This window comes from Mesoplodon mirus (genome assembly GCF_964341445.2).
Source record: "Mesoplodon mirus genome assembly, chromosome: 6".
Taxonomy (NCBI): domain Eukaryota; kingdom Metazoa; phylum Chordata; class Mammalia; order Artiodactyla; family Ziphiidae; genus Mesoplodon; species Mesoplodon mirus.
Window position 1 is genome coordinate 3,238,548 of NC_138982.1, and position 24,956 is coordinate 3,263,503.

General features: G+C 36.6%; 1 protein-coding gene across 3 annotated transcripts in view; it reads right to left on the reverse strand.

Annotated features, from left to right (window-relative positions):
• Positions 1–24,956, reverse strand: part of STAG1 (STAG1 cohesin complex component) — a gene marked incomplete at its 3' end in the record, with an annotated part of 433,334 nt that overhangs the window by 3,749 nt on the left and 404,629 nt on the right. For all 3 annotated transcript variants that reach the window (XM_082624612.1, XM_082624613.1, XM_082624611.1), the window contains 10 exons: positions 22,462–22,554; positions 20,266–20,440; positions 18,412–18,551; positions 15,174–15,275; positions 12,380–12,528; positions 11,508–11,636; positions 7,174–7,379; positions 3,197–3,371; positions 899–1,009; positions 232–346 (listed from right to left, as the gene is read on the reverse strand). In XM_082624612.1, coding sequence (XP_082480738.1) covers positions 232–346; positions 899–1,009; positions 3,197–3,371; positions 7,174–7,379; positions 11,508–11,636; positions 12,380–12,528; positions 15,174–15,275; positions 18,412–18,551; positions 20,266–20,440; positions 22,462–22,554 — 1,395 coding nt within the window. The remainder of the gene's footprint in view (positions 1–231; positions 347–898; positions 1,010–3,196; positions 3,372–7,173; positions 7,380–11,507; positions 11,637–12,379; positions 12,529–15,173; positions 15,276–18,411; positions 18,552–20,265; positions 20,441–22,461; positions 22,555–24,956) is intronic.

The following is a 24,956-nucleotide window of genomic DNA, read 5'->3' on the forward strand; positions in this document are numbered from 1 at the left end:
TTCCTGTTATTGCCAGAATTGAAACTCTGACTGCTTTGAAAACAGGCTTGAAAAACATAAGCTCATCCAAATGCCCACAAATGCTACAAGCGCTACACGGGCCCTGCCCACTGTCGGTCAGTGTTACCTCCTCCTCCTCTTCCTCTCACAGCGTTCTGAAAACAAGAGCATTATCTTACGCCAACCCATTCACATATTTTAACAGAAGAAAAATGTATTGAACTTCCTTACCAGGTCAATAACCATAGTATCTTCAAATTCTTCATTCATATCTTCTAACTGACTCCGGGATGACATCATTACATCTTCAAAGATGGGCTCAGCATCTTCCTCCATTAGACCCCGACTGATACAGAAAAAGCACAGTCAGAAAGCTGTTCAGACTGATAGAACCTGGAGTTCTGGCTCTTACACTGGGTCTTCTAACCAATGAAGGCACACCTTCCAATTACAACCAGTAGACTACACAAATTGTGATATTGAACTCTAAGGTAATTAAGAATCATTCATTTGGTTAACTGAAGATTTCATCTCAACTCATCAGGAGGAAGTATAATTTAAATGCAATAACAATATTACTAGCTAGCTATGTGTCAATTCCCACAGAACTCTAAGTGATTGGTGCCATTATTATCCCAAATTTACAAGCGAGGAACCAGAGGCACAGAGGTGTTAGAGCTTATCCGAGGCCACGTGGCTGGCGAGTGGCACACGAGGATTCAAATGCTGAAGGCCTCAAGCACCCATGTCCCCCACTCCTATCCTACGCTGCATAGCATATCCTAAATTATGGTATTAACTCCTCTTCTAAGACCAAACATCAGAGAACCCCAAGTCGTTACACAAGATGACCATCACACAGTGATCATGTTCTTGTGACACTTGATGTAACACTTACACGGCATGCCTTACTCCAGTTCTCACTTTCATGTAGTTCATTCCTGTTCTGTCCTTCCGATTTAAGTCTTCTAATTTCGGCTGGCCTAACCAAGAGATCTGCATCTGAGGACTAAGAGAGGGTACTATTATTCATTTTCTGGCAGCAGATGAGGAACTCAGGTAATCAGTCCCATGCTAAAACTGGCTGGCCTAATCCCCGTGTAAGGGGAGTTAGCTGGATTTATTCCAGGGTCAAGGTTGAGATCATTATCAAAGGACCTGTCTTTGCAGAAATGGCAGTAAACTGGAGATCCCTAAGTCTCCAAGAGAAGCTGGCTGTGGAGGCTAGTTGTTAGGTGTGAAGGCAATCAGAATATGTCACCCCAAGATATGCTTCTTTGAGATAAAAACTGTTTTGAGCTGAAGGCAATTAAGAAGTAGTAAAACACAGAAAAAGTTCCCCCTTTTCTGCCTAAAGGCAGGAAATAAATTCTCCTTTTACTGGAGACAGACTCGCATCAGCCCGGAGACGGCAGCAGAAGAACGTGCAAACAAACCCTGTGAAGCGAATGCTTACCTTCCTAGTTAAGATGAGGACGACCTAGCCCTAGTTGGACGACCCCAGTCCAAACTCATTTGTCTTGTCATTTCTCCACAATTTATCGTTTCTTTGTCTAAAAGGCTTAAAAGCTTCCTGCTCTGGTCACTTCTTTAGGTCTTCATTCTCTTGTGAAGGCTCCCATGTACATGTAAAAATTTAATAAAATTTGTAGGCTTTTCTCCTGTTAATCTGTCTTTGTCAGTTAAATCTTTAGACCCAGCCAGGGGCCCTAAGAAGGTTGAGGAAAACTTTTTCCTCCCCCACAGGTGCTTAAATGATCAGCTTCTTTCCCCAAATCCCTGCTAAGCAAGAGCCCTTCTCACACGTCTGTATCCAGCTGCTGCCCTACTTACAAGTGTTCCTAGCTGCACACTCAGTCCCTGAAGGGACGGGAATGATGCTGGCTTCGTGGCTCAGAGCTCTCCAGAGTTGAACAAGGGAGGGTAGATGACATTTTTTCTCAGTCCTTCTGAGGAAGTTTGGAGTCAGGTACATGCTGAGCCAAATCGTCGTCATCTGTACTCTATCCTTACTGGCACATGGACACTTGCACAAAATCAACATGGCTCTTGGGAATTTTATAGGATGGAAACTTGAACGATTTTTGGTAGCTAAAATCTGCCGCATAAAGTTCTCTCGAAGCAGCTGTCTTTATATCATGTTAGGCTACCACCTTGATTCAACCTATAAATCTATAGCAGGAAAAAGACGACAGACCACAGCCAGGAGGGACTGACATGGTAAGGTCAGGGGAGCAAGGCTCCAATAAGGAGGATACCCCCCTCCCCCAGTAGGAAATGGAGTGGGAGTGCTGGTCATAAGGCAAACTACCCTCTAAGATGGCCCAGTTATGCAGTGGCTGACAAAGATGATCCTTTCAGCTTTGAAGAAGGCAGATCCTCGGAGCAAAGATTCCTTGTGAAAACCCAGGATCTGAATTCTTCTAACACTGCCCCTTTCTATTTTCAACCTGCTAGATTTGTTGAGTTCTAGTGAGAATTCTCTCTTATCCATTAGAGTAATTCACAGCATTACTCTAATATGAACAGAAACACAAGTGAGGAGCTTAGGGACTTTCAAAGTTGAATGGAAAATAACAAAAAGTTAAGGTTTTCAAAGCAAAAGTCATGCCATCACCCTGCCTTTTCCAAGATTTTCAGAGCCATGGTACTAGAAAACAGTTTAATCGCTAGTGCAGTAAAAGGTAAGAGCTTGATTATCCTACAGAAAGGACCACTATTCTCAGAATTTATCACTGCTTTAACAATTCTTAATCTATGAACAGTTCAAGTTTAAAATATAAACTTAACCAAGACAAAGTACTATTAATTAAATGGCTGATAAAAGTGATAGTCTATTTGGTGTTCAGACTAGGAACCACCTTAGCAGAGACTCTTCTAGGCTCTCTCGCCAAGGAAGTAAACCTGCATGTGTTCTTGGCAAATCTCTGAGGAGAAACAGACCTGCCCAATGAATCTGCAAACTCTAAATGAAATCAGCACTTAGTAAGACACCACGCATCTACAGGTCTCTGGACTCTGAGGAACTGAGATCCATAAGTGTTTGCAGACTTATTATACATCTTCTAATATAAAACTCTATTTGTGGTTTTGTTTTCTCATTAACTGAGAAAACAATATGCTCAGATGAAATAATTTTTCTTACTTTAACAGTTGCAGGTTTTATGCCAAGAAAACAATTTTTTTTACTACTTACTTGTGTAAAAAGTCAGGTTCAGAACCATGTTCAGACTCAGGCTCCTGAATCTGCTCTCCCATGGGCCGGCTGTTCTCTCGCAGTACAGTGGAAGTGAGCTGTGGTGCTGGCAGGGGGCCAGGAGTCTGAATCATGGTGTCAGTCCTGTTCAGCCACGTATTGTCCAGACTTTCATCTGTAAAATTCCAGTTAATGAGTGTCACAGAATGTCATGGGTGGGATGAACTCTGGAAGGAGTTATAGCATAGATTTGAAGAGCACGGCTCTGGAGCAGACTGCCTAGGTCTGCATTCCAGTTACACCACTCACTTGTACGACTTTGTATAAGCTATTAAATTTCCAAAATTCAGTCTGCTCATATACAAAAGGGGATATTGGTAACTGACCTCATTGAGTTGTAAGGCTTAAATAAGGTAATGTATGTAAACATCAAATGTTAGCTATCCTACATTATCATCTCTTCCAAGTCCCTCCATCCCTATAGAAGGGGAAGGATGTGGCCAGAGAGACCCCTCTAACCTTCCTTTTGCTCAAGCAATAAAAGGCCTATTTACTGGGTCTTAGAGGGGCCCCAGGCAGCAGCACTTAAAATCTGGCTGGCCTTTACTGAGAAATCAGCAAATCCTGTTACACAACTAGGCACTGGTCACCAGAGAGGTAACTCTTTGGCCAGGTTATACTTGCGGGGCTGGATTGAGGGACTCACTGATTTCATGCCTCTAACTTCTACCTCTCTAGGGAAGTCTTCTCTGATCACCCCACTCAGCCCCCACTTACCATTCTTTTTTAGCTTCTAGAGGAAACAAAATCATTCTTGCTCACTTAGGGCTTAATTATACACTGTCCTGCATTGGCAGGTGATGTGTCATGTGTATATGTTATCTCTGTAATTAGATTTAAGTTTCTTCAAGAGACCAGGCACTATTTTTTCCTTCTTCTAAAGATCATTTATAAAGATTTGAACAGATTAATTTACTATTTATAGCATTATTTGCATATCTAAATCCTGATAAAATACTACATAATTATAAAGTTCTACCTACAAAATTCGAAATTACAGTTGACCTTTGAACAATACGGTTTGAACAGCATGGGTCCACTTAAACATAGATTTTAAAAAATAAGTATGTACTCCAGTACTACACCATCCACAGTTGGCTGAATCCACGGATGCGGAACCAAGTACATGGACCTGTAAAGTTAGATATGGATTTCCAACTCCACAGGTGGTTGGTGCCCCTAATGCTCCCCCTCACCCCACTGTTCTAGGTCAACTGCATTTCCTTGATGTGGGAAGACTTAAAAAATAGTATTACTGCTATGTGTTTTCTTCTGAAGAATTTTAATCACAAAATGTAGTATGAATCCCATTGTTTTTCCTTCCCCAATAAGTCTCAGAGACATGTGCATGTGAGGCTCCTCCTTTGCTATCAAGCATTCTCTCTCTCTCTCAGTGTATTCTCCAGTTTCTAAACTTTTGTCAGACGCATGTATGTTCTGGAGAGGCTTTTCTGTTCCTGGAAATACCTACCCATTGTCTGGCTAAGGTCATTCCACTGATCTGAAGCTCACTACTGACTCTCTTCAGCAAGGATATGTGACATCTGCTTTTATTCATACCACTTTTCATTCAACATTTAATCCAAAACTTTTATTCTCTGCTGCACTTAAAATTTTATGATCACAGGAATGGTTTCATTTAGGTTCTTAACCTGGTAAACCATCTTTCAGCTTTCTACTACACGTCATCTTTTCCAGAAAAATTTTCCCTGATTCATTACGAGTTTGGTCACTCCCTGTATGTTTCCAGAGAACCTTTTTGGCCCATCAGAGCACTCACCATGCTGAACTGAAATTGCCTGCTTCTCTGTCTCCCTTTCTTCACTGGGAATTAATACCCAATCTCCAGCATCTAGTGCAGTTCTTAGGAAGGTGCTTGGTAAAGCCTTACTGAATAAAAGAGTAACTTCAGGAAGAACTCACTCTTCTTGAAGAGATCCTCCTAACCCTCAAGATTCCTCAATGAAAACACTTCTTGCAAAGCTCTCTCATCTTCATTCCAAACAGATGAAACTCTGTTGCTTAAGGGTTCTGGACATGTAACTTACCTTAGTTACTTGGTAAATTTGAAACTGATACGGAGCAAGTTTTCTTTTTTGCAATTTAATGATTACCAAATTAGGTTATCTGGTCCATATATGCTTCTCCGTCCTGAGGACAATAATACTAACTGCTCCATTAATGTATAGATAAATGGTTATCTAAATTCTCTAAGCCTTTGGTTTCTTCTGTGTAAAACCTGGATAATACTGTTGAACTCAGAATTGATTTATAAAACATCTATATAGCATTTATTATGTGCCAGGGACTGACCTAAGTGCTTTACAAATATTAGTCATATTACAATATTAGTCATATTACAAATAAATGATTAAGTGATGTAATGCACGTAAAACACATTCTTGGTATAGCAAGGATTTGATGAACTCTGGCTAAGATGACCATTACATCTAAGAAAAGCTGTGAGCAGAAAAGAAATACAGATAGAGGAATAGATGTGGGGTGCCCTGATAAAAAGGCTGCTCTAGAAGACATTTCCAAAAGGAAATGACTGGCATCATTCTTTAGAGAACAGTTCAGGATCCTATACTATAAAGACAGGGTTCTGTGTTTTCATTTCTGGACCAAAAAGATTTTAAGCCCCAAAGCTGAAACTTGAAAGGTAATCTTAAACTTTACCATCAAGTCTGTAAATATTTTCAAATCTTTTATTCTCTTCGAAACATACATTCAGCCTAATCTACTGACTGATGCAAGAAAAGGGGCATTACTATATGATGACAACATTCTGACAACAGCAGCTAACATTTATCAAATGCTGCCTATGTGCCAAGCACTGTGCTAAGTAATCACTGTGTGCGCTAAGTTTTTTGGGGGAAGTATCTAATTTAATATTCACAATAGCTAACAGGATAGGTACTCAGATCATCCTTCATCTGATCAGTGATTGAGGCTTAGAGAGGTTCAGTAACATGCTCAAAGGTTACACAGCTGAAAAATGAGAAAGCCAGGTCTGAATTCTAGAACTCTGAATTTAGAGTTTGTGCTCTTCATCAATAGTTAACACTGCCTCCCCAATGATGAAAGAAACATTAGACTTAAATTCTGATTAATTTTGCTACAGATTTCAGCAAAGTCTTTGACGAGTCACTATTTTTTATGCAGCAGAGGTAAACAGAAGTTTGTGAAAAGGGGCAACAGAGCATGATTCAGATCACTGTCCTCTCTTGCTTTGGAGAGATTTTATTAGGAGAAGCATGGAGATGGAGCAAGATTATTTGAGGAAATAAGCATTTTTACTTTGAGTTTTCTTAGTTTAAGACTAATGCTTTGTTTAATAAAGCAATCTTTAGTCTTTTTGGATATAGGAATATCTATTATTGATCGCATTTTCATGACAGTTCAACCCCCTGTTCCCCATAGCCTATGAGGGTTAAAAAACCAGATCTGGCCATCACTAATTTAATATACAAAAATAAAATGTCCGACCAAGTGGTGGAAATGGGAAGTTGTTCCGGTATATTCACTGTGCTGCAGAGTTCCATCCTCAGCTTACCAAAATTGCTCCTATGTTAGGATGCATTTTGATAGAATAACATTATGACTGTCTTATTTTAAATTGTAATGTATTAGAGATCTATGGTAAGGGGATCAGTTCTATAAAGCTTCCTGTCTCCTCTTTTTCTCTGTGCCTGTCCTCCTCTGTGTTCAATGCTTTTTCAGCTCTTTTCCTTGACCCGCTTCTGTCCCATTTTGTCTGTTACAACCTTTGTGGCTGAACCTTTCAGTGTATATGAAACATACAAGGAAATAATGTGCTTAACAGTATTATCTTGCTTCAACGGATTATTTACCACTTCATTTATCTTGATACTATCAGGCACACTATTTGCCTCATAGTACAAAGGCACACTTACCTTCTACTCGTTTTTTGTGAAGTGGAGGTCGTCCTTTCTTATTCCTTACTGAGGAGGTTTTGCTGCTGCTACTTCCGCTGTTCACGGACATTCTATCATCTTCACCTCCAGTGACTAACGAATTTCTATAGGAGATGAGTGGAAGCCACACATCCTCCCTCCTTTCCATCATCTGTTCCGTTAGGAATTTTTCTAGGTATGAGTGACTAGAAACACAAAAGAAGCGGTCATTTTTACGGAAGCAGTTCATGCATCACTTATTTAATTTTTTTTCATAACCTGAGGCTCTCTCTCTCTGAAGGTTCTGAAAAATCCTTAAGGACACACATTAAACTATTAACAGTGGTTACCTTTAGAAATAGAGGGATTGAAAATTCAAGGTTTTGCTTCACAAATTCCTGGAATACTTTTTTTTTTTTTTTTTTTTTTTTGCAGTATGCGGGCCGCTTACTGTTGTGGCCTCTCCCGCTGCGGAGCACAGGCTCCGGACTCTCAGGCTCAGTGGCCATGGCTCACAGGCCCAGCCGCTCTGTGGCATGTGGGATCCTCCCAGACTGGGGCATGAACCCGTGTCCCCTGCATCAGCAGGCGGACTCCCAACCACTGCGCCACCAGGGAAGCCCCTCTGGAATACTTTTAAACAAGCAAATGTATTACTAAGGGTGTATGTGTATTTCTTCCTTTACTCCTTTCTTTGTTTTTAAATACCAATGTATATAAAAAAAATCAGAAGTCTGGCTCAAAAAGGTTATTGAATTTTCTTTTAAAGTGTTCAAACCAGGGCAGGATTTCTAGAATGGTGGCGTGAGGAGCTTGGCATACCCTCTCCCCAGCAAAAACAACCTTTTTGGTGTTGGTTGTTGATAGTGGGGGAGCCTATGCACGTGTAGAGGCAGGGGGTCTATGGGATAGCAACTCTCTGTACCTTCTCCTCATGTTTGCTATGAACCTAAAACTGCTCTAAAAAATTAAAGTTAAAATAAATCACATAAATAAATTAAATCACACGTTTTCCTGTTAGTCTGGAAGACGGTACATGGCCCAAGACTGCCCTTCTCAGGAGCAATCAGAGAGGGACTTTCTAAGCTGCCGGTCCCCTGGCTGACCATGGGGCAAAGTAAACATTCTGAACTGTGATAGCAGCTTTCAAAAGCCACACCCACATCCAACAGTAAAAATCTAACTTGCTAAGGAGGTTTAAGCACAACCTTTGATTAATAAGGGGCTGCCACAGGCTAAATGATAAAAAACAAGGGAAGAAAAGATCTGAGTAGGGACAGCAGAGGCTGAATACTGCAAGAGAACAGACCTCACAGAGTTTGTTACTCCAAATAAATGACCAAGCAACCAACAACATCTATCTCTAGGAGGATAAAGAATGAATATCAAGAGTAGCTAAATTATTATTTTACAATGTATCACATATGCAATATATTATCTAAAATGGTCAGTTTGCAACAAAAAATTATGAGACAAAGAAACAGGGAAATGTAATCCATATGTAGGAAAAAACCCCAAGCAATAGAAACTTGGCCCACAACAACTGCAAAGCAATTATTATATATATGTTCAAAGAACTAAAGAAAACCATGTCTAAAGAATTAAAAGTATAATAACACTATCTCTCATTACATAGAGAAAATGAATAAGAAGATAGAAATATAAAAAAAAAGAATCAAATGGAAATTCTGCAGTACAACAATGGAAATTAAAAAGTCACTAAAGGTGCTCAACAGATCTGAGCTGGCAGAAGAGAAATCAGTAATCTTGAACACGTATCAATAGAGATTATGTAATCTGAAGAGCAGAGAGAAAAAAAAATGAAGAAAAATGAACAGTGCCTGAGAGAAATGTGGGATTCATTAAGTACACTGACATGTATAATGGGAGTACCAGGAGAAGAAAGGTGTAGAAATAAATTTGCAGAAATATGGCTAATCACTTCCAAATTTGATGAAAAACATGAATCTACACATTTTCAAAGCTCAACAAAGTCCACGCAGGATAGATGCAAAGAGATCCACAACCAGATGTATCACAGTGAAAATGTTGAATGTCAAAGATTAAAAAAATCTTGAAAAGTATCAATAGTAAGAGAAAAGTAACTCATTACACACAAGGGAACTCCCAATAAGTTTAAAAGCTGACTTCTCATCAGACACAGTAGAGGCCAGAAGGCAGCAGGATAACATAGTCAATGTGCTGAAAGTAAAACACTATCAACCCAAAATCTTGTATCTAGAAAACTATATTTCAAAGCTAAAGATGAAATAAAAAACACTCTCAAATGAACAAAAGCTTAGAGAATTTGTTGCTGGCTTACTTGCTTTACAAGAAATACTAAAGGAAGTTCTTCAGGCTAAAAACAAATCAGAGAGTAATCTGAATTTACAGGAAAAAACAGAGTGCTGAAGGGTAATTACCAGGTGGTCATAAAGGACAATATAATTGCATATATACTTATCTTTTGTCCTTTTCACTGATTTTAAAAAGTAATTGTATAAAACTATGCACTGCTCTGTCACTGGGACAATAACTTAGAAATGTGTACTTGACAACGTACACAGAGAAAGTGTGTGACAGCAAAGATGTATTAGGGTAAGGAAATGATAGCAGATGGTATTTCATACCCACATCTATGAAAATAACTAAAAAATATAATTAAAGATCTCTGAAGGAATTAAAATGTTACACTAGAAAATAGCCATTTAATATAAAAGAAGGCAATAAAAGAGGGAAAAACAAAGGCCCAGACATATAAAAAATAGAAATTATTATGGCAGAGACTGTTTCAAAAGAAAAAACATGATCTAACTACAGGCATGCCTCATTTCATTGTGCTTTGCTTTACTGTGCTTTGCAGATACTACATTTTATACAAACTGAAGGTCTGCAGTAACTCTGCATTGTCAAGATGATGGTTAGCATTTTTAAGCAATAAAGTATTTTTTAATTAAGGTATGGACACTGTTTCTAAGACATCGTGCCATTGCACACTTAACAGACTACAGTGGAGTGTAAATATAACTTTTCTATGCACTGAGACACCAAAAAATTCAGGTGACTTGCTTTATCTATTACAATATTTGCTTTCTCGTTGTGGTGGTCTGGAAGTGAACCTGCAATATCTCTGAGGTATGCCTGTATATGCTGTCTACAAGAAACACACTTTAGATTCAAAGGCAAAAAGGCAGAAAGGGAAAGGATGGGAAGAAAGCTATACCATGCAAATAGTAACTAAAATAGAGCTGGAGTGGTTACACTAGTATCAGACAAAACAGACTTTAAGAAAAAAATTACTAGGGACAGAGGAGGACAGTTTATAGTGATAAGTAAGAGTCAATCCACCCGGAAGACGTAACAATTATAAACATATATACACCTAACAACAGAGCCCCCAAATACACACGAAGCGAAAACTGAGAACTGAAAGGAGAAATAACAATTCAGTAAAAATAGTTGGAGACTTTAATACCCCACTTACAGTAATGGATAGAACAACTGAACAAAAAGAAAATAGAAGACCTGAACAGCATCCTAAAGAAAACTATAAGTGAAATGGACCTTCAGTCTTCTCGAAACAAGTCAAAAACAAAACTAAAATATAATTAATATAAAAGGAAAGAAGAAAGTGTTTCACAATAGTTAAGCCAGTGTTCATAGATCTTTGAATTAGAGAATAAGAAATCATTTCCACTTGCAAATTCTAGGGTACTGAAAGGTAAACAATCAAAGAAAAACTATATAAAAGTTTGAAAGAAAATTATAGTCCCTTAAAATAGGGGTCCCCAGGGCTTCCCTGGTGGCGCAGTGGTTGAGAGTCCGCCTGCCGATGCAGGGGACACGGGTTCGTGCCCCGGTCCGGGAGGATCCCACGTGCAGCGGAGCGGCTGGGCCCGTGAACCATGGCCGCTGAGCCTGCGCGTCCGGAGCCTGTGCTCCGCAACGGGAGAGGCCACAACAGTGAGAGGCCCGCGTACTGCAAAAACAAAAAAAAAAAAATAGGGGTCCCCAACCCCCGGGTCTGTTAGGAACTGGGCCGCACAGCTGGAGGTGCGCGGCGGGTGAGCAAGCGAAGCTTCATCTGCCGCTCCTCGTAGCTCACATTACCACCTGAACCATTCCCCACCCCCACCCCCCATCCGGAGAAAAACTGTCATCCACGAAACCGGTCCCTGGTGCCAAAAAGGTTGGGGACTGCTGCCCTAAAACAACCTACCAGAGCCTAAGTTACCAAGAGTAATTGTATCTAGATGATTTTTTTCAAAAATTAAACATTTAAAATTATAATGGTGTCATGATAAAAGCCACTTGTCCTGCAACGTGCAACTTACACAGTCTTTTTGTCTTGTCGAAGAAGCTTAGATGAAAATTCACTTAGTACTTCTAGGAAAGCCAGATTAGGAGGCGGATATTCTTGTCCTTTCTGATTTTGGTATTTAAAGGCAAATTCTATGCCATCCCTGAAATAAAAGAAAATATTGTCTTATTTTTCCAAATAGCTAGTATAGTTCAATGGGCTAGAATTTCAAAAATAGTTGGGAAGGCGGCAAAATCATCACTGAAGGGAGTAAAATCTGACAAATTCAAATGGTAAAATAATGTTAATTTGTATAACATAGTTGCATAGTAATATTTAATTTTACTATTTACAGTGGAAAACAACTTATATTGTGAACATATATTTCACAACTTATATTGGGAAAAATAATAAGAAATAGCTAAACACCCACAAAGCTAAATTCCTGTGTAGCTTTTAGAGATAACAGAATACCCTGGAAAGATACTGAGATTGTTAGAAAATTTGGTTCTTAGAGTTGGTCACGGTACCAAGCAGGTGTCTGAGTTATTGTAAGATACTTAAAATTTTTTGTCATTCAGTTTTCCATTATGAAATGAAGTTGCACAGTGCTTTTAAACCTATGTCTCCCACAACATTTTCTCACCAATAGACCAGATAAGAACATCCTGTTAAACTTTCCTTTCTATACTTTATAAGATGAAAAAATATGTGAAGTAGCTAACTATTTTTCAAATTAAAAATACCCTCCTGGTTGAGAATCACTAGATTAGACAACCTCTAAAGTTCTCATAACTTGAAAATTCTAACATTTGTCCCTTTAAAAATTGGTCATATAATAGTTGTTTCTGGTAAATTCCAGTAAACCAGACTGTATATAACAGAGTGTTTATTTAGCTCACTCACTTGTGAAGCGTGGCAACTGCTTCTCGTGTCTTGATCTGGTCCAATCCGAATGTAAGGGCAAAGCGACGTGCCAATTCTTTAATGCCACTTACATGGGCAGATGTCCTATCTAGGTTGGGACCTTGCTCTTGAACAAGTTCATTAAACAACTGGTAGAAAGAAAAAAAAAGAGGAAAAAACCTATAGTTAAGAAATATTTATTTATTGTTAGAATGAGTAATATAATTTAAACATACTTAAAAGCCATATGGTAAAATACATATTCCCCTCCTTGTACTAACAGTAGCCACACTGTTCCCGTTCTCCACGTCATCTACTATTTCTTGAGCTCATTTTCATGCTAGTTGTGTGATTAATTTTTTACCAAAAAGAAACACATTTTGGGTTGGGAAAAGGAAATATGTTTACAAAAATATATTATGTGTTCATAAACATCTATGTATTCTTTTTGTTATTTTCACAGGAATGGTAATATATGAAATACAGGGTTCAGAACTTTGTTTTTTCACTTATTGCATCTTAGACAAGAACATTATGTAAAAGAAGACCATTAAGATATATGGGGTGATTTTTCCCACCCAATAACAAAATATACAAAAAAGTTCTTAAACTGAGTGAAGAGGTTTTATAATTACATAGACATTACATATATTGTATCAAAATAACAGAAACAAAACTCTGGAGTACTAAAGAATATAAAAGCAATCATCATTCTGTCATCAGAGTCAGACACTTAGATTATCTGCCTTCCCTTCTATTATGAGAGACGGATAGCCCAAGCTTTCATCTAAAGCCACTCCCTGCTTATGTACTGAATCTCCCTGTCCTTTACCTCCTTAGTGGTTTGGTCCTGAGCTACTGCTTTCTCCTGAATCCATGAACTATTCCCTCTCTGTTAGATGCATGCTCCTTAAAAATCAAACAAACAACCCTAACTTCTTAATTCCATCTCCTCTGCCAGCTACCAACACGTTTTTCTCATTCTCTTCACACAAAGATCCTGAGTATTGTTTACATTTGTTTTCTTCCTCATCTCCCAGTCTCTCAATACACTTTAATCACACCATTTCACTGAAATAGCTCTTACCTTCTATTAATTATGTTGTCTACCATTTTAGGTTTCTTTAGCAATAGACCAGCTTAAACTACTTACTCTGCCATGACTAGAAACAGCAGTTCTTCCAGAGATTTTCAAATTTATACATAGATAATTGTTTATAAATTCTTAAACTTTAAAATGTTTTCACAGATAATTGTACACAATAGCCTTAAACTTTAAAATTTACATTTAAAATAAATTACAAAGAATATATTTCACTGTACGAATATCAAAGTAAAAGTTCTTTCTCTTTGCCATTATATATCATTCTTCTCTCCAAAGATAATCATTGTTAAAGTTTGAAAGTTTTCTAGACTAATTTAGACACATTAATATATTACATATATAAAGTTTTAACTTTTACATAATGGTACTGTACGATATATTTTATCCTGAAACTTGGTATTTTTCACTTAATATTTTGTCTTAAAAATCGTTTAGCTACTTCAGAGTATCAGTTTATTTAACCATTCCTCTGTTGATGGACATTTAGACTATTTCCAATTTTGCAATATTAGACTGTTGCAGTACATCTTTCACATATATATTTTTGTGCACACCTGCATGTATCTACGTAGATACCTAAGTAGCAAAAGTACTGGTTTAAAAGGAATGTATACCTTAAATTTTGAAATATACTGCAAAATTATATTCCAAGAAGGTAAGAGCAATTGCTTTCACAAGGGACCTTTTCTTGCCACATCTTTAACAATCATTGGTATTACTATCATTTTAATTCATGCCAGTCTATTTGGCAGTGATAAATGTCTCCTTGTTTCAATCTGTATTATATTATTAAGTTATGCCTCTTTTCATTGTTTACTGCTTTTTAAAGTTTCCTCTTCTGAAAAGTGGCTTTTCATTTGCTCACTTTTCTATGGGATTTATTTACCTTTGTTACTGATTTGTAGGATCTGCTATGTATGATTAAAAATATTTTCCCACAATCTGTCACTGTTTTTTAAATTTTGTTCAGAGTGCTGGTTGATGTATAAATCTGTGTAAGTGTATATATATATATATATATATATATATATATATAATCAATTTTTTACATTGTGGCTTCTTTCCTTGAGGACTTCCCTACTCCAGGACATAAAAATATCCTTTTATTTTCTTATAAACTTTTAATTTTTAACATTTATATGTAATCCACCTAGTAGTTATTTTGGGTGAATGTTATGTAGGGCTATCACCTATTGAATAGGCCTGATCCTTTCCCCACTGACCTTTATCATAGGCTAAATATATACATACATACCTACAGCCATCCCCAACTCTCCCATCTCTACGTTAATACTAGGCATTTACTAGAAATCTTATTTAGGCAATACATGTGACATATTTTCTTCTTTGGATACTACTGTTGCCCCTTCCCTTATTAAATACTTTAAAAATGTATTTTTAAATTTTTTCTTTAAAAATGATTACTTTTAAAATATCCAATTTGGCATTTCATCTGGTCTAAGAATAGATCACCTTAGGATTTCATCTATTTGAAATGTGAACTATAGGACTGTCTTCCTAAAGAAAATACACTTAACACATCTTTGTACCAGAAAGTATCCATAGTAATGTATTAATGTAATGACCTAATTTAAATGAGGTAAGATACCTAGCACATAATAATAAGCACATGGAAGTGCTCAATAATATTAATTCTACTCTTCATCTCTTTCCCTTCAAATTTCTTACCTGCTGTAAACTGAGAATGAGGGTCTTGGCACACTGAATTTTATCAATCTGTCTGGTTTTACTCAGTGTTTCCTTAATAATATCACCATAGTCATTGTAATACTGTGAGAAAAAGAAAAAAACATAGTTTTAAAACTGTTGATATTTAATGAGATAAAGAATAGGCTCATGAAAGAAATGGAAAGGTGAGTACAGAGGTGTTTAGTTTTTCATCTTAAAAACCTAATCAGAGTTAAAAGATATTGTCTAAAGTTAAAGGAATACACATTTGATATTTAAAATTATGAAATAACTAATAATAATAAAACTAAAAAATTGGTAATTCCAAGAGGAGAAGAAGTGATATAGGTGAGCAAAATTCCTCATTCTTTACAACATGGATTCAATAGATTTAAAAGGTGACAAATCAAGAAACAGAACTCTGACAGAAACATCTTAAAGAGCTAAAATCAAAACAGTTAAAATTGCTTGCTTACTTCTGGGGAGTAGGCCTAAATAAGGGGAAGGGCAGATTACAGTAATAGATTTAAGTTTTCACTGAATACTTTTGTGCACTCATTATCCCCCATAACATGTCTATATTTTACCATTATAAAAAATAAAAACACTGATTTCTTCAACAGTGATTAAGAAAAATTCAGCTAATTTCTTTATAATTCAATTTTTGGACACAGGATTTAAAGAGTTTTCCTTGTGAGTAAATAATTAGGAAAAACTTTGAGACCATTAAATCTGGATGTTACTTCCAAGCTAGAGCATAAAACCTATAACCTATGTAAAGAAGTGAGTATATTAGCTTGACAACTGGGTTTTTATAATCTTCAAGAAGATGGGTATACTTCCATGATGTGAGGTGCAAAAAAAAAAAGGATAGCCAAAAAAAGGGGAAATGTCTTGAAAGAATCATCCTTTCAGTGCAATTAAAAATATCTCAATGCAGATAAAAAGACAAAGATATATGAGAACACTAAAGTGGTTCGACAGGTAGATCAATAATAAATTCGGATTTTTAATGATCACATAGAGAAATGAGGCAAAAAGCCAAATAGACAAGGATGTATAATAAAGAATAGCAAACAACTATTAAAATATTCACAAAAAGATTAAAGCCTAGAAAGAACAGAGGAGTGTAAAAATTGCTAAGGATGATAAAGCTTATTTCTTGAAACCAAGACAGTATTGCTAAGGGATGACAAGGAAAACCATATTAAGCTCATATTCATCTAACCAAACCCCGTTTCGACATTACTTTTGGAAGCCTTCTCTGGTTGCTCACTTAAGTCTCTATTTGTGCTTGCTTTGTAATTTATACATCTATCACTATAGTAATCATGATGAGGCTTTATGGTTTAGTGGAAAGAGCTAAGCTTTGAAGCTAGGCAAACCTAAAATCGAATGCCAGTTTTTGCTACTTTAATAGTTGTGTGGGGACTTCCCTGGTGGTCCAGTGGCTAAAACTGGTCTTGCAATGCAAGGGACACCAGTTCGATCCCTGGTCAGGGAACTAAGATCCCACATGCCGCGGGACAACTAAGCCCACTCACTGCAACTACTGAGCCCACGCACCACAACTAGAGAGCCTGCGTGCCGCAACTGCAGAGCCCATGTGCTCTGGAGCCCTCACGCTGCAGCCACTGAGTCAGTGCACTCTGGAGCCCACGTGCCACAACTAGAGAGAAGCCCACACGCTGCAATGAAGAACCCACGTGCTGCAACGAAAGATCCTGCATGCTGCAACTAAGACCTGATGCAGTCTGTAAGTAAGTAAGTAAATAAATAAATAATTTTTAAAAAAGTTGTGTGGATCTTCGAAAGTTATTTAACCTCTCTGAGCCTTAATTTCCTTATCTGTAAATGATGATATTATTTCGTAACTCACAGAGTTACTGTAATCAACAAAGATAATGTAAAAGCTTTAGAACAGTATCTCAAATATAAATGGCATAGAACACAGGCAGCTATTCATTATTAGCATGTTATATTATATTATGTTTACATTTCAGTTTCTCTGTTAATCTGTAACCTCCTTAGTGCAGGAATCATGTCTTATTTAAATCCCTGGCTACTAACACAGTGCTCATCACACTGCAGTTGTTTAGCAAAATATGATGACTTAGTTACTATGTCATAACTAGAATTGGACATAAACACGTGAATCAATGGAATACACAATATTCTGAACATGGGCAAAATAAAATACTGTCTCTGACATAAGAACAAGGCCAAAATACATAAACTGAGAAGTGTGCCTCTTAGGCTATATCAAAGATTTTTTGAGCACTGCTTTTTTTGTGGTTCAGAAACAAAATGCAGCTTCTGGAAAGGAGAGCAGCCAGGAAGGCAACTACCTATCAAAATCCTGTCATATAAAGAATGGTATAAAACCCTTCGACATCTCTTTACCTCCCTCAGGAAAGAAATCCCAAGTTCTCACACGGCATATAAGGTCTACCCTGTCAGTTTCTTTAAATCTTACCTCTGGCTCCATTCTCATAAGCAATCTATGTTGCTGTATCAAATTACTTGCATTTCCCCCAAACAATTCATTTCCTTTGCTTTGTACACGAAGTCCAATCTGCCTAAAAGTCCTCCCACTACTTTTTTGCTTGACTGGCTAATTTATGCTTATCGTCTCAGACTTAGTTCAGAAGGCACCTCTAAGCAGTTTTCACTAACTCTCATATTTCTTAAGAGTGGGGTATCTGTTTTATATATTTCCAGGAACCCCTATATGTACCTCTATTATACTGTATAAATGCAACTGTCTAATTACTTGACTATTTCCAGCTTTAGACCACTTTGGAGCAGGAATTTAAAAATCTTTGTAACTTGAGTGCCTGGCAACACAGTAGTAGGCATACTTATAAATGTATCTGAAGAGATTTCATAGGGAAGAGAGTTACCTTTCTTCCGTAAGAGTCCATGGCCTCATGAAAATAAAAAGGCATTCTTTCATATAAATGTAAGCAACTCCTACTTTATGGAGTATAGTATAGTATAGTATAGTATAGAGTGATAAAAAGCTCATATATAAAAGAGAAGAATTTTAAATATGTCAGAAAATCATCAATAATATTTAGGTAAGAGCTGTCAATTTTAGCTTATTCATCATTTTTTCATTTTTAATTGCAAACTTCTCTGCCACTTAAGTGGAAGGAGAAAAATAAGAATATGAAACTACTATCTTAATAAATAAATATCCTTTTACCCGTTTAAAAAAAAGACTGTAAAACTATACCTTCATGTAGTGTTTAAAGATGTCTGCAGCTGCATGCATGTCAACAATATCGTAGATGATAAGTTTGCTGAAGGCAGCAAGTAGATTCCTTCTCTTATGTAAGGCCTCAATTTTATTAGCTTCATCTTCTTCATCACCCTCTAACCACAGAAAATAAATTACTTATGAACTTTGGCCCTTTATCCAAGGTAAAACAATGTAGACAATCTGCATAATAAAAAACCAGCTTATAACTTTACAAATAGGTACAATTCAGTTTTAGATGGGATAAAAACTGTTAGTTATACTGATTATTTTAGGGTGCTATATTTAGTTAAACATTTATTAAACACTTAGTAGGCACTAAGGTTTCTGTCTTCTAGGAGACTGTCATAGCAAAGATTGAGTAAGGTAAACAAACCATACAGATTTTTTTTCTGATACTTTTGTCATAATAATACTGTTGTTCTGTTTACCTTTAAAATGCTGTCTTCTCTTATCTGAATATTCCTTATGTGCTAATGTATATCTAGAGAAGAAATTTCTAGAAATTTTTAAGACACAGGGAAAAAGTTTTCTTTTAGAAAAATATGTGGGGAGTAATGGAAATTATATGGAGGAGTTAGTTTTCAGTTCTTGTCCTAAACATGGTTACACTGTAAGCTGAGAAAGTGTATTTTGCAAATTATGTTAATGTACATACACATTTTTTAAAACAAAACCGTACCAAATGCTTTCAAACAAGTAGTCTTTATTCCTCAGTTTTTAGATTCTCAGGCCCTATTGGCTTATCTATTTCTAATCCCAAGAAAAATTTCTCCACAAGGCCATAGACAATAAAAGTTAACACATTTGTTTCAGGCTCTGTACTGACCTGACCCTCTCATGTTTTGGTGTGCCCTTATTTAGGGACAGTGTTCTTCCTTCCCTTCTTTGCGTGTATATATTCATAAAAAAACTTACTCTCAACTTCTCTCTTCCCTTTCTATTAACTGGTCCTGCTGTGAAGCATCAATGCTTTGAGAAGTTGGAAATCTTTTTGTTTAAGCAGAAGGTAAATTTTATCTCCTGAGATTAATGTGAGCTCAAAATAAAGATCCTTTGTTCACAGCCCAGTATTTTCTAAAATGTTCTATTAAATAAAGAACATTCTAATAGCAACAGGTAGATCTGTGGATCTGATATGCCACAGATCTTAGAGATTATCTATTTCACAAATAACCTATATAATATTTATTTATAATTATTTATATTCAGTCTAATTTTACGGTTTCCATTCTGCAGGCTCAGCACAATTTTGAATGTTGAGGTTTGATAACATTCTTTTAGCACTTAGTATCTTAAGAGTCACATTTTGTTAATTTAAGTAATATATGATCACTACTCAGAAGCAGAAAGGAACTCAGATGCTTTCCTTTAGAAAAATTGTGAACCTGGAAGCAGTTCAATTAGAAAAAAACATCTATCCTAAATATACATTTTACACATGTGGGAAATGACAAATGTACACAATTATTCATTATAGCACAGATTATAATAGAAGATTGGAAACTAGCCAAATGTCAATCAATATGAGATGAATAATATAAATTATGCTATATTTAAATAATAAAATACTATGTAGCTATTAGAATAAGGAAGCTCTGTATGTAGTGATGGGGAAAGATCTTTAAGGTACTATGTTAAAGTTAAAACAGGGCCACCTCACTGTGTATATTTTTATTCTTGTTGGTTTCTGAACTACATGAATGTATTAACTTTTTTTTTAAAGAGAGAAATTGTAGTATTTTTTAGGATTGAATTTGAAATTTTTTCTCATATCTTTTGGGGTTGGTAAAACAAGATCAATATTGACAAAATGATAGCTACAAATACCCATGCTCTGGTTCTCCTCATCTTGGTCAATGAAAACATGATCCATCACAAAACTGAGGAGTTCAGACTGAAGTCCAGTATCTGGATTAAACACCAAAGGCTGAAGGCCCTCCCTGCCACCTGTCATTAATTGGTGGCTAAAAATCATCAACAGATCACAGAGTAACATGAAAGCCTGGAATGCAAAGGAAATACATCAGTAAAATATTGTACAAATGTAGCTGTAACTACAAATCAATGTTAATGAAAATATACTAAATTAAATACAGCTCAATAACAGTACCATAATAGAAATTCTGAGTATCCAAATTGCAGCTACTTAATTTTAATTTCCAAACTGAATAAAATTATTTTGTCTCATTACATACTAGTCATACTTAAGACTCTCCATCCCCCTAAATACAACCTATTTCTTTTACTTGGCTGTATTAACTCAAAAGAGTTGATTAAGAGATTTTGGACTTGAATTTATAAAAAATGAGTTAAACTCAACTCTGGAAATACAAAACTGATATAATAAATTAATGACAGATGTTACAAATCAATCTTATACTGCATAATCAAATAATAAGCATAAATCTTAAGACAAACTGTATAATTCAACAGTTACAATGTAGTACTTTAAATCTGTAAGCTCCTATTTTGGATTCTTCTTTAAAAAAATCTATTGTAAAACAAAATTTTTAACAGTAGGTTAAAATTGAATTCAAGGTCATTCACATAAAAACCAGTGACTGAAAGCTTCCCAACAAATGTAATCACATAAAGAAACTTTCAATATATTTCCCCAGAGAGAAAGTATTATAGTTATGTTGACAAATTTATCCTATTTAATGGATGGTACAAAATAAACTTGTATCATCAGTTTATTGAAACTGAAAGATTTTGTTATGGAATAAGTGAGGGCTCTGATACCTCAAAACAATCCACTCACCCCCTTCTAAAAATTGACTTCTATGGGAAAACATAATTTTGGAATGTATCTGGAGATGGCTGTATACTTGGCTGTTTACCTCCAGCAAGACTCATGGCAGTTCATGCTCTAAGTACACAACCATGAAATACATTATCTGAGTCACTTGAAAAGAGGAGAACATGAAAGGAATCCAGGAAAATATATATTTTTAACTGAGGCCATACCTTTGCATGTCACCAAACAGTGAGGATGCAGAAACACTGAATTTTTGGCTTAAATGTCCTGAGCTAGGTACTTTTTAGACAGCACTGGTTGAGTTCAGAAGGTTTAGAGAATAAGGTTTAGGAAAGACCATATCTGTTCACATTTACGTTAGATGCTGATAACTCAATAAAGAAGAGACCTGGATAACCTACTTGTAGGAAGAGATAGCAAAGGGTTAAGTACTGCTGTACTCTTTTAGATATAGACTTGTTTTCTAGCCCAACATCATAATAAAAAACGATAGGGAAAAGGTATATCTGTTTTATATAAAAGTATTTCCTAATAGAACAGTATAATTAAATAGATTACAAAATCACTTTGTGAAAATGGTATTGCCTTGGGCTCCACTTTGACCCGCTTTGGTCTACGACCTTTCCCAAGGGGTGAGGAGTCTGTTGGACCAATGGGATATGCCCACCTGCACCCCTACTTTACATCACTGCCCAGGTACAGGGATTCAGGAATTCCTTGCCCTCACAGACCTGATTCTGCTACCAGGGGGTGCACAGGCATCTTTCCTAGATACACTGCATCCTCAGTGTGTACTCCTAGACCCCAGGGTAATCAAGGAGCAGCTGTTTGAAGAAGTGATGTTGATAGTTTGGATATGTGGGCTGAATTGTTCATATGCATGTGTGAGGAGTTCTACCTGGTGTGGGAAAGAGCTGAAGGTGAGAAGAGAAGGTGGACCCTATGCCAGCTCCCCAACCCTCCAAGTTCTGGTATAGAACTCTTAGGAATCAAAAATTCTAAATTTGAACCTGGCCTTCCAGGCCATTATGACAGTATACTTGTCAAGGTACAAAGATGTGTAACCGGTTAGCTTACTTTATAACTTAAATATTCAGACATCTATATTCTTCTCCCAGGTGCCACAAACATTAGGGATAAACCTGCATGCTAAGAACTGTCATAAAAAATTACATCTTCTTTAAAAAAATTTACATCTTCTTACTGTTCTTCAGTAACTCATTTGAGTTATTTTTATTGAGAGCTCTTAACTGACAATTTCTTACCTGTTCCTTCACTGGAGTATTAACATTAGATAGGCACTGTTGGCAAACAGCCAAAAAGGACTTCACTGTTTTCCTCAATACCAACAAATCCTCCTGTAAGACACATTCAAATTTACAAGCATGAATTACAATATCCTAGAAAACTGATCCAGAAGAAATAATAAATGGAAAATAGCCAAACTAGTTTATTGTCAAGGAAAATTCATAAAACCAAATATATTGTTGGGAACCAAATCATATAATTATTTCCTAATTATCTTAATGGAAGAGGGTCAGAAAAACTGATAATCCTGAATACTCAGTTCTATTTAGCTTTGGAATGCTCAGTATGATTTCCTCCAACATATTTTCCTTTATCAATATGGTTTACTCAGGCTGATATTAAAATTTTTAGTCATTCCTATAGCAAATACTAGCTGGTAGTAAAGTGAGAGAGTGCAGCAGCATACTGAAAAAAATCAATTAAGCAATAAACATGTACTCCCATATTCTCAGGATTCTGCAAAATGTCAAGGGGAAAAGATTACTTTAAGATAGTGTCCATGTTCGCAAAGAGTTAACATCTTAGCAGGGAGTTAGACCAATTAGAGAGTAATTAAGTGTTTAATTTTTTGGTGTTAACTCTAACTGTAGCAGAAAGAGCTGAGTTGGAGGCAGCTTCATACAAAGATGGCCTTTAATCTAAGATTGGATGGGTGAATAGGATTTAATCAGATGGCCATATAATATTCAAAATGAAACATTTGAAAAGTATAAAGGGAAATTTAAATTTATCAAGTACCTATAATGTGCCAGGCACTGGTATGAGGGATGTTACATAATTTCATATTTATATTGATTAGAAGAAGTAGTTATTATTAGCAAGTGTTTGAAACCACGACTGTCTGATATCAGAGTTCACGTTCTTTTCACTGACTAATGAGCAAGACGCATGCAGATGACTCAGTATGATATCAATATTTAATATAGTAATGAAGAGTAATTAAATGAGCATAGGCTGATGTAGAAATCACTTTTAAAAAGTACTCTGTGAAACTAAAATTCTTGAAACTACTCTATTTTGTACAGATGACCGTACTTATTCCTTTTTGGGATCTTCACATCCCAAATAATGACACTTTAAAAATTATACATATTTCCTTTTGCTAAAATGAGTGCAATATTCAGAAAAAGGAATAAGATCATCTTGTGCAGAGTAGTAAAAAGGACACTGCCTCCAGTACCTTTAATGTTCCTGCAGATGAACATCCAACAACCAAACCTCAACATTCCTTGACTTTTAATTTCAAAGACTCACAAAGCAGTAGGGGAAATAGACAAGAGAACAGGCAACTGCAACAGAATGTAAGGAGTGCTATGTTGGAAAGTCTAACCCAGAGTCAAAACTAGTCACAGAAGGGTTCCCAAAGAAGACTACATGTTGGGCTTCCCTGGTGGCGCAGTGGTTCAGAGTCCGCCTGCCGATGCAGGGGACGCGGGTTCGTGCCCCAGTCTGGGAGGATCCCACATGCCGCAAAGCGGCTGGGCCCGTGAGCCATGGCCGCTGAGCCCGCGCATCCGGAGACTGTGCTCCGCAATGGGAGAGGCCACAACACTGAGAGGCCCGGGTACCGCAAAAGACTACATGTAAGCTGAGTTCTGAATAACTAAAAATTATCTACCTATATGGAAAGGTGTTCCAGAGGGCACAGAATGTTCAAAAGCCCAGAGGTGCTTTTGAAAGACTGCTAATTTACTGCAGTTGAGGCACAAACAGGGAGGAAAGTGGTGAGAGAAAACTGAAGAGAAAAAGAGGACCCATTTTCCATTTAAATGGAAAATACTTAAAATGCCATGCTAAATTATTTGGCTATTATCCTGTCGGCAATAAAGGAACTAATGAATAGGATTTTTATCATGAAGTTGCTAATAATTTATGTTAAAGAATCATATTCTAAGCAGAAAGGAGAATGATATAAAATACGGAAGCTAGTTAATAGTAAATACAATCTTCTGTTGAGGGCTTATTATGTGCCAAATACTGTGTTCTAAGGGGCATAAATTTAAGTCTCACAATCACTCTATGAAGTAAGTGGTTAATATGCCTATTTTACAGATGAGGAAACTGAAGTTCAGAGCACATATAGATTCTAAGTGATAGAGTAAGGATCCATACCTAGGGTTATCATTATTCTACAGTTCATCACATATTAACAAAGGCCATGGGAATAATCTAAATTGAGGCCCTGAAAATGAAATGTTGGCAGAAAAGATGTAAATAGAGTGAAGAGAAATTAAAGCAGCAGGATTGATAGAATTTAGGAACTAATCAGAAGAGGGGATGTTGATGTTAACGCCTAAATTTCTAGGTAGCTGCCTACTAAATGGCTTACGGTATAAGGCACCAAGATAGTTAACACAGGAACAAATGCTAAGGTAACAAGTTTGGCTTTAGAGATGATGATCTGCGATCCCTGAAAGATATGCTACTAGAGACGTCTAGTAGGCAGTTGGAT